The 10,886-nt window shown below is 42.0% G+C and overlaps 1 protein-coding gene across 5 annotated transcripts in view; it reads right to left on the minus strand.

Moving 5' to 3' along the window:
- SYNE3 (spectrin repeat containing, nuclear envelope family member 3) overlaps nucleotides 1-10,886 on the minus strand; it is a 56,881-nt gene that overhangs the window by 22,100 nt on the left and 23,895 nt on the right. For all 5 annotated transcript variants that reach the window (XM_014957713.1, XM_014957715.1, XM_014957716.1 and 2 more), the window contains 5 exons: nucleotides 8,919-9,091; nucleotides 8,172-8,481; nucleotides 3,417-3,578; nucleotides 2,334-2,678; nucleotides 1,041-1,177 (listed from right to left, as the gene is read on the minus strand). In XM_014957713.1, coding sequence (XP_014813199.1) covers nucleotides 1,041-1,177; nucleotides 2,334-2,678; nucleotides 3,417-3,578; nucleotides 8,172-8,481; nucleotides 8,919-9,091 — 1,127 coding nt within the window. The remainder of the gene's footprint in view (nucleotides 1-1,040; nucleotides 1,178-2,333; nucleotides 2,679-3,416; nucleotides 3,579-8,171; nucleotides 8,482-8,918; nucleotides 9,092-10,886) is intronic.

Consider the following 10,886-nt stretch of genomic DNA (forward strand, 5'->3'; position numbering starts at 1 on the left):
GCAAGAGCAATGCTGACAAAGATTAAAAGTGCCTTTCTATAAAACCAGAAATAATCATCTTACCTGTGTCACTGGGATGTTACGGAGCTAAGCAAAGGCAAGCTTGCAGAGGCCAAAAGCTCCGTAAATAGAAAGTTCCGACATTACATGTCCTTTACCATTTGCTCTGCTGCCCCTGCCAGGCTCAGCGTGAAGCTGCCAGACTTTGCAAAGAAGCTTTAGGAGAGAAGCTGGCAAAAGAGCAGCTGCCATTTTCTACTCAGAGGCAAGTCCCCGGCCTTCTCTGCTGCTCTTTCGACATCGTTTACTAGTTAGTTTTCAAACTGAAATCCTTTCCCATAATGACCTATAACCCTTCCAGCAGGACAGCATATTGCGCAGAGGAAAATAAGCTTGGATACAGTAGAAAAAAACAACTGACCTTTCTTTTTCTTTAAAAAAAAAAAAAGATCCTTTCTTCTAGTTTGCAAAATTTGCTGCAGCTTCTGCACTTCCTGATTCCAGGCAGCCTGGAAACGGAAACACTGAAGTCTGGGGAGAGGCTAAACTTTCAGAGTTTCCAAATCAAGGCAAGTTGAAAACAGGAATCATGCATATATGCCACCAGGAGAAGGGGAATAAACTCTGCCAAGTAATTGCTAAGGCTGATGAGTCACCACAACAAACTCAACAAGGGAGGGCCATAATTCTTCTGAGCCATTTACTATTACAGCTCCTGTCCTGATTTTCTAGCTGCTGTCATGAAAGGCAAGCAAAATACATAAATTATTATTATAGAATGCTAAGAAGATCAAATTAGCTGCCAACAATCTAATTTTCTTCGAACCATACACAACATTAACGATGCAAGATCATTGCTTGAAAATGGCCAGCAGCCTTTAGCTCCCAGCAAATGGATAAAATTACAGGTTTACTGAGATGTGGAGGCAGATGAAATTAGCAACGGCCTTTCTTTTCTACCCATCACTTGCAATCGGATGGCATATCGGTTTTGTCATAGGCCCTTGTTAATCCCTTCAATGTCTGAGAGAAGATAGTACCTTTCATACTGCTGTATTGCAGAGACAACACTCTCAGCGTGTGGCTGCACATCTTGGGAAAACCGTAGCAGTTCCTTAAGCTGAGCCTTCAGCCTCTCAACCGTGGACTCTTCTGCAGCCAGAGCAGCTCTCGTTGCCTTAATCATAAAAATAATGAACAGATCACACCTTTGTAGTGTCTGGCACATGAAATGAAGAGATAAGGCTGTCTCTCAAGGTATTCACAAGCCCCCTTTCTGCTGCCTTTTTTTCCTGTTTGTAAGGAATATAGACTTTGCTAAGGCAGAAAACATTCCCGGGAACAGTTTTCTTCCTCCAGGCTCGCTCTCCTCTCCTCCCACTGCTTAACCTCTGCAGGCATCTCATCTGCAGCACTCAGTTTGAACAGAGTGAATCACAAACAGGCCCAGTTTCAGTTCACTGATAGCAGTATATAACATGAAATGTGTTTTTTGAGCAGTATTAACTGCATCTCTTTGCATGAACAGATCTTTCTCAAAAACTCACGTATACAGAATGTTAATTCTAGGGTGAGATAGGGAAACAAAACCAACAAAACCCATGCAAATGTAGCTGGATTGAACCAGTCTGTATTTTGTGGGTCCTTTTTGCATATACTTTTCCCAGTCAGTCCTGCTTAGTTCTAGACATACAAATAGCAATGAAAGGCATTTTAAGAAGAGATAATAAATGCAAAACCAACCCTCAAGAGGAAATGAATGGTAAAAATTCTTATCTACTGTATATGTGACAAACTTTTTCCACTCGTTTTTGCCACAGATTGATTTTGATATAAATACTAAATTGCTAAAAACTTGGGACTTCTTAGGAATGAAGATGTGTTTAATAGTAGGGGATGATGGCTACCCACCTTAAATGGTTCAAGGATATGATACGGAAATGTCCTCACCAAATACCCCAGAAATATGTGTATTTGTATGTATAAGTATACATTTGTATATACTGTGAAGCATCATTTTTCCTGCTTCTTTTTAAGTAGACCAAATTGTGTTGTTTGCTCTGTATTGTGCTCTTCTTTGCATATGGTCCCTTTGAACTCAAGACACAAACTGCAACATATCCTCCAATCTTGCTCCCTCTGTGCAGTGAGATACAGGTTAGACTCCATTGTTACTATTCAGGTTTTCCTCAGTCTGCTTCATACACGCTTGTGCTCTTTCCTTACCACCTTTAACCAACGGGATGGGCACCTGTTGGATGTGACTCTGCACATTCAATCTATGACTGCACTTGATCCTGCTGGTTTTAGGCACACAAAGTTTATCAACTTACATTGCATTTTCTCCACAGAGTTACAAACTCATCTTCAGTCTTTTCCCCTTTCCCAGGATCCAGGTAATTTTCTAGTCTCTGTAGATCTTTTCTCAACTCCTGGACATCTGCTTCTAATTGTCTGGCTTGGGACTCGTAGGCACTTTCTGACTCTTGGAACTTGAGCAATCTCTCCTCCTCTTCACTACTCAGCAGTTTTAACATCTCCAAGGCTTTTCTTAGCTCTTCAAGTTCATCCTTCATTCTCTCAGCTCCAAGTGGCGAAGTATTCTGAATCACCTCTGCACACTGATTTTCAAGATGCTTCCATTTCTTGCCACCATTCCTAATGTTTTTGGCGATTTCCTGCAGAAAGAAGTTAAATCAAGATTAGCTACAGGAATGGGAAGTTGGGGAAAAAGCTGAAAGCAGTAGGAAAAAAAAGACCACCACTCCTGGCTGTACACATTTTGTTCTTCACTTCCTATTTCAAAGTATGTCCTTTTTCAAGTGATCAGAAGCCAGGGTTGGTCATCTGACTGCCTTCTGAGTAACACTAACTGCCACGATTCTGAAAATATTGGCTTGATTTTCATAAATGCTTGACAGCTGAGGTCCCTGACAAAGAAAACAGGAGCTGCAGGCATTAAGAAATACTAATAGATCTCTGAGAGGTTTAAAATTTAACAGTTTAAGCAGTAGCACCAAAATATTGGACAACGTTCTCAAGATTGGTATTTTTATCACCAGCTCTAAACTCTCAAAACATGTGAGCCTTCAGGCTCTACTTGGATCATGTTTACCAAATATTCCTCATTTAAACAAATTTAAAGGGCAAGATTCTCAAAGAATCACATAGCTGTAGGAGATCAGGCTTTAAGAAAAACAAAACAGACCATCCTGTCACTCCTGCTATAGTTGGGAGAACCAACTAAAATTAACAGTTTTAGGACCTGATACAATTCTTCTCCTCTAGCTTATGTTACAATCACCACCTTGTTATTTTCTTCGTGTAATTGTTTTCTTAAGCACACCCTTGAGAAACATATATACAGGCATGAAGAACACACAATCCTAGCTCCCAGTTAGAATTGTATTAAGAACCTTCAGTGCCTTCAACTGGTCCTCTACTGAAGACTTGGATGCTTCTCCAATGCAGTGGTTTAATTTTTGTGTCACACCGTTCAGCCACAATTGAAACTGGTTGACGTTAGCGTTGTACTGTTCGTGTTCCTTGGTTATCTTTTCAAGCAGTTTCACTCTGCTCTGTAACAAGAAAGATCAGAAGCCATGAGGACAGTGCTTATCTCTTTTTCCTTTACACTAACCCAGAATTTATAAACAAGAGTCCTTTCTGCGAGACCTGATAGCAGTTGGCCTCCACAGGAATTCACAGTTCACCTCAAGAAACAGCACACAAAAGGGCATAAATGCTTGTCCCCATCTGGGTCATGCTACAGGCTGTCAATGGCTAGTCTCTAAGGATACAAACTGCAAGGTCTTCTCAGGTGAATTTCTAGCCTCCCGTTTCCAAAACTTAGAATCATAGAATAGAATCATAGAATTGTCTAGTGTGGAAGGGACATTTGAGATCATTGAGTCCAACCATGAACCTAACAATGCTAAGTTACCACTAAACCATGTCCCTCAGCACCATGGCTACTCATCTTTTAATTACCTCCAGGGATGGTGACATCAACCACTTCACTGGGAAGCCTGTTTCAATGTTTAAGAACCCTTTCTGTGAAGAAGTTTTTCCTAATATCCAATCTGAACCTCCCCTGGTGCAACTTGAGGCCATTTACTCTTGTCCTATCAGTTGTTACTTTGGAGAAAAGACCAACCCCACCTCTCTAAACCTCCTTTCAGGCAGTTGTAGACAGTGATAAGGTCTCCCCTCAGCCTCCTTTTCTCCAGGCTAAACAACCCCAGCTCTCTCATTCACTCCTCATAAGACTTGTGCTCCAGACCCCTCACCAGCTTTGTTGCCCTTCTCTGGACATGCTCCAGCACCTCAATGTCTTTCTTGTAGCGAGGGGCACAAAACTGAATACAGTGCTTGAGGTGGGGGTTCACCAGTGCCAAGTACAGGGGGACGATCGCTTCCCTCATCCTGCTGGCCACACACAGGGCAGGATGCTGTTGGCCTTCTTGGCCACCTGGGCACACTGCTGGCTCATATTCAGCTGGCTGTCAACCAACACCCCCAGGTCCTTCCTATTCTCTCATTAGAAAAAGAAGAGAGACAGAAGACTGATTCTGGTTTTGACTTTGGGAGACAAGCACGCAGAGTAAAACCAAAGATGAGCACACAACAGATTGAATTTGCTTATCTGTCAAAATCTGTCTCATCCTAGGGGCATGCAAATTGCTTCTAAGTGTTCGTTACACTGTCCAGAGAGTAACCATCAACTTCCAAGGCATCCCTAGAAATCATATAACCCAGGAACTTTCAACTTACTCAGTTAGCAGATCACACACTATCCTGTGGTGGTACCCTGGGAGCAAATTTAAGCCTATGGGAAGTAGGCTTCATTTTCCGAAGTACTGTGTGTGCACTCTATAACCAACAACCCCTGATCCCACAAGGGCCTGCACAGAATCTCCAAAGGGAGCAAGTCAGAAAAACAAAGTGGAGCTATTTTTAAACTCCAAAGTCTTATGCTAAAATATAGAGGGTTAAAACGGAAGTTTAAATGACCCAACCCTGGCCAGGCTATTCAGCCAAAACAAAGGATCGCACAGTTTGGATACTCCTGCTGGTGTATGAGGCCAAGGAAGAGATGCTATGGATGTGGACAGCCTGTGCTAGCTGTCAAACAAAAGGCTTACCAACAGCTGGCTGAGCACTCCCTCCCCCCAGAGGTTAGGCAGGGAAACTTTATAATGATGGAAAATATGGTATCACTTGCTTCTGTTAGGTTAGCTGTTTGAGGAGCAGGACAGTGTTAAACTCCATCTGCACATGCACTTGGTTAATGTGAGGAGCCTTAAGCAAAGTCATGGTCCTGGAAAGAGTGAGAGCACTGACAGGAAAGCAGTGGGTTTGCTGTCAGCTGCAGAGGAAGAGATGTGTCTGGGCAGGATATGCCCAGCCCTGGGTGCTCATGGAGGGTGGATGGAGGCATAGGAAACCCTCTCCCCTAAGCTCCCCTTACGGTCAGCAAAGGCAAACCAGGTTCCACTGGAAGGCCCTCTGAAGCACAGAAAGGAAGTTCCTGCTTTAAATTCCATTGCAGCATCTCACATAGAGTCCAGAAAGCTCCTGTAGCCCTTCCTGGTGCTTTTAGTGTTAACTCTGGGTTGGCATTATAAATATCTAGGTTTCAGTTAACAGAGACAATAGGGACTGAAATTCATTTGATGTGTTTAGACATATTTCATATATTTGACTAAATATCAACATACTGTATATCATAACTTTTCTTACCATCTTCAGTCATCATTTATGCTAAAACCCAGAACCATCTACCTCTGCATATTGTTATTTTACTAGGCAAGGGAAAGCACATAGGAAATGGCTGCCACATCTAAATATATCCCTGTCAATGTAATTAAAAGAAGATTATGTACTTTTAAAATTTGGGAATGATAAGGACACATGTTAGCACTAAGAAAGAAAGAAAAAAAAAAAAAAGCAACACCTCACCATTTGCTCATACCAAAGAAGCAATGTCACAAGCAGACCATTTAAGAAACACTGTGCAAAAGCTTGCCTTCTGATAGAGCTGGGCAACTGCACAGGATCTAAAAACACTCTTCAAACACAAATGTAATCTACAAACACCAGTGAGCCTCCTCTGGCAGGCAGCTCAGGCATTCAGCTGGCATCCGCAACTCAATTTAGCCTGGCCTCTCATCATGTGAGGGGCCGGAGCAACCCCCTTACAACTCCTGCATCTCTTTCATTCCTTCCTCCCTCCCCTTGGAAAAGGTGGCAGGGTTTCTCTAACTAGTGTTAAACTTTCCAACACGATTCCCAAGGTGCCTGTAAGCTTGGCATTAGCTAATGAACTCTGCATTTACTTCAGCCGCAAAATTCAATGTTTCCCAACTCCCTTCTTTGCTCCATACCTCCTGAAAGAGGAGCTCCTTAGCTGGTTCTCTCACTCCATCCTTCTATGAAATGTGGTATTTGTAACCAATGCCAAAGAAAAGCTTTTTCTAGCATCTCAGTTGGCTGGAGACATAAAGACATATTTTATCTAAGTCCTATGAGGCACTTCCTGATCTCATTTACAACAGCATGTATCCAACTCAGCTAGAGAAATCACACTATGTAAAACCAGTCTCAGAGAGGTCATATTCTGGCTTTGAGTATTCAAATGACTTGGTTGAAAGAACTGCCTTATTAAAATAGCTAATGACTGTCTCCTGCCTCAAAACCAAAGACAAATCTTGGTTAGAAGGGAGTGAGTGAGGATTTTAAATGGCAATCTAGATAGACAAGACCTGAATTCCCAGGAACCTTCTTATTCTTAAATCCAGTTGCCTTGTAATGAAGAGATCTACCTTTAAAAATAAATAATTAACATTAAGGCGCAAGCCTGTTGGTGGCTTTGCAGCCTCTCTGCAGCAGCTGCAGTTACAGAATTTCCAATTATGCTCTGGTTTTTGGAGAGACTTATAGCAACAGTTGTACCTTTATGGATTAAAAAATATCTGAATTTCATACTCATGGAAGGTGCCAACTTGGCAGTTTTTTCATTGCTTTGGGATTTGGGGCAGTTTTTTTTTAAAAACAAAAAAAGCATCTGTAGAGCAAGCAGAGCAATAGCATGAGCATCTCAATGTTGTTGTTTTTCCAGTGTGACCTGAAGTTAACTTCGTGCGACAGCACCCGGGGGAAGGAGAGCACACATCAGCATGTCAGGATCCAGTTCTGGGCTGAGGTGTAGGTGTGAGAACAAATAGAAGGCAACATTATGACAGAGGCAGATAGCAGAGCCAATGTAATGCAAATTATTTGTATTTGCACCAGGTAATTCCAGACTATAGAATTCCTGGACGCCACTGTGAGTCAAAGACTAGCTTTTAACTTCTAGATGCTTGGGATAGATGTGTCTCTATATATTTCAAATATCCCTTTGAGTATTTCTGTTGGTGTAGGCTAGTAAGAAACTTCTGCCCACCTGGAGATGTCTGTCCCTCAGCCATGTCACACAGTCCATTCCTGTCTTGACCTGAGGTTTAGAAGTGAAAAGTATGAACCTTATCTGAAATCTTTACCCAGGAATAGGGTAAAGGAAATCACTGGCACTGAAAGATGAACTATGATGTCTTACACCAGCCTATCTAACAACTGTTCAAACTGGGAGATTAGCATCAGGCAAGAATTAGTATCTAAGTGCAGTGAAAGTCTTTCAGATACTGGAACTGGCTAATTGAGCTCAGTATTGGGCCACAACTGACTCCCACCTCCATGTTTCCCAGTTCTGCAGGTAGGGAGTACAGCTCTGGATGTGGACTAATCCCAGCCCAACGAGGGTGCATGATGTAATATTCCCTGGCCCCAGGAATGGGCACTTTGCACCTGGTTATACAAGGACCACTAATGTGCTGAAAGACGAGGAACAATTCAGACTTCATACAGAGACGACCTAAACTGGGTCACAGCAAGCAGCTTGTAGTTACTCTACAACAACATACTATAAATCACCGTGTAAGAGCATCCCAATTAACAGCTTATCTTGGGACATGCCAACTATTGCAAACAGTCCATTGACTGAAAGAACAGGGATCCTCAGCTCTGTTTCCTTTTGCAGTCCTACCAGGTAAGCCCCAGCACTCAAGAAGCAGACAGCAAACAGTACTGTGTATTGGTGAAATCTGAACACCTCCCACTCTTTATAGGCGTACCTGAGCTTCTTCCCTGATTCCTTCATATTCCATTCTCATTTTCTTCTGAACATCCTCATCAACACTGGGGTCGCCTATCCTGCTGAACAAGGAAGCAGCTTCCTCCAGCAACCTTTCCAGCAGGATTGATTGATTTAAGACATCATTCAGCAGAACCTGAGCATGGCTCAGCTGCCACTGCTTCTCCTTTAAGCCAAGCTGCAACTCAATGTCTGGCTCCAAGATCACTCTCATGTGGTGAATCCATGCGAGAAACTCATCTTGGGCTTTCAGGTACTCACTCCAGTGCAGCCAGACCCACTCAATTCGGCTGTTGGGGAGAGCAAGAGAGACGAGTTAGATGAAAGTATGGTGGGAGCAGTTGAGACTGTCAAGCTCAAAACGTCTTCAAAGCAAATGACAAGGTTCTCAGCAATTTTAAGCTGCTCTGATTTCAGAGGGTCCAGATTCTTCCCAGGTCCTCTCTGCATGGGGGAGGAAATATCTCGTACAAGATTTCTGTGCCTGGCCAGACTCAACATTCAAGACCATGAGGTGGGCTGGCTGTGCAGACGGAGAGCACTGAGGTCCCAGGGAGCCTTTCTCCCCACAGAGTCCTCAACGTGCTCATAGGACTGGGATTAGCAGCGATTGCCATCTACAACCCACCCAGCAGAGAAAGGCAAGAAGCACTTTATGAAAGCACTAGATGAGACAACTGCCTAAACACACCAAACAGCGGTCTTGTGCAGGGTACCTTTGTCTTACCTGTGACAGTGAGTCATGTATATGGCTGTCTCTTCCCACAAGGCTTTAATGTCTTTCAGTTTAGATAGTACCTCATGCTTCTTATCCTCACCAATGCTGTGAAGAGCAGCATCTGCCTTCACAAGAATCAAATCCATTTTCAAGTTGCCTTCTGGTTCCAGTGCACGTATTTTCTATGAGAAAAACAAATGTGACTGAAAGCATGAAAAGAAAGCATGTGTAATTTTTTGGCATTTAAACTTTGTTTTTACCCAGGAATCATGAAGTCCCTGCTGCAAAGCATCTCCTGAACAGAAAATATGAACTTTGCTTCATATTTGTTTATTCTTAAACATCCTAAAGGACTGGATTGAATTGAAAACCATGTAGCAATTGAAAAATGTTTTAAGTTAGCTACAAAACCCAGATCATCTTCTATCCACTATACGAAGCTGTGTTTCGATTTTGGTTTTAAAGTTAAGCACTATGTTGGCACATACAAGTTGTTCTCTCTGACCTGCCAAAGAGCATAGAGACAATCTCCGTAGAGTACACTGCAACATCTCAGTTTTAAGCTCTACTACACGAAATCATAAAACATTTTAAAGAGGCTTTCTATTGCAAATAAAAGTTGGCTCAGAATACAAGCCAAGAAAAATTAACTAGTGGAATTTTCTGCCTGCTACCAACTTTTGCTTTGACTCTAAACTGCTAAACTATGAATTGGTGAAAATGTGTATCTTGCACAAATTGGAATGCCAGGGACTGAAAGTTAAGAAGATAGCCTTCCTCTAGCCAGGATGGAAAACCAGCACAACTTCTGTAAAATGTAACAGATTAATTATGTCCTGATTTGGATGTCAGCTTTCAGCATCACTTCTTCCATATTTTTGACACCATCAGATTTCTTGCTGTTCTTCCTCAAGCTCCTGGCAAACTGCAGGCTCTCAAGTAGGAAGGAAAAGGCCTCTGAGAGGTTCAAAATCAGCAACTACTTCTGGAAAGATTAGACCCACAGGATTTGATCAAAAAAATCACATCAGTTATTGCAAAGGTGAGACCAAATCACAGGCCTTTGGATTTCCCATCTCACATTCTGAGAAAAGACTGCTCTTTTGGCATGTACACAACACATCTGCATGTGACACACAAACAGGCATTTGGATGAACTATCTACTATGAAAAGTGTGTTTAAAAGAGTCCAGGAAAGCAGGGCAAAGGGTAGGGCAGAGAAAGAAAATAAAAAGCCATAGCTATCACCCGACAGGAAAAATTTAACAGAAAAGCTGTATTCTAAGCCTGATATTTGTCCAGCAAATGAAAGCAAACAACAGCCAGAGAGAAAGCCGTGGCTGTACAGGCATTTTTTCTTTTTCAAATCCATTTTTTTAAATGATTGCTATCTTTGGCTGGCATTTTCATTAACAAATTAACAGAAAATAAACCACAGGAAGGAAGCATGAAAAAAAAGGCAAGCCAGATGTGAAAAAGGAACTGAAAAACGATCACTGGATTTGAAAAAGCCAATAGTTGAAGCAGCAGCACATCACGAGGAGACGTGAGCTGGACAGGGAAGCCAGGCCCAGAAAGGAGGCAGGAGGAGGGAGCAGAAGGTGGATAAAGTACACACAGGAAGAGAGAACGGACACTTGTTATTCTTTAGAATGATTCATTTCCGAAGTCTGAATTGCAAAAAATCTTCTAACATGATTTTTTGCATGTTATAGACCTCCTCCTAAGCCCAGAGAAGTCAGCAGGATTCAGTTCAGGCCATATTAAATCACCACAAACCTCTAACCCTCACATCTAGTTATCTCTGCCAGGAATGCACCCCCTTAGCCAAACTACCACTCTCCCTACTCAGGTTCCTGTGTTTCTTGCTTTTCTTTTCTTTTTTTTTTTTTTTTTTTTTTTTTTTTTAAAAAAAAAAAAAAAAAAAAAAAAAAAAAAAAAAAAAAAAAAAAAAGTTCTAGGAAAAATATTAAACCC

This window comes from Calidris pugnax, unplaced genomic scaffold (genome assembly GCF_001431845.1).
Source record: "Calidris pugnax isolate Ruff unplaced genomic scaffold, ASM143184v1 scaffold211, whole genome shotgun sequence".
In the NCBI taxonomy this organism is placed as follows: domain Eukaryota; kingdom Metazoa; phylum Chordata; class Aves; order Charadriiformes; family Scolopacidae; genus Calidris; species Calidris pugnax.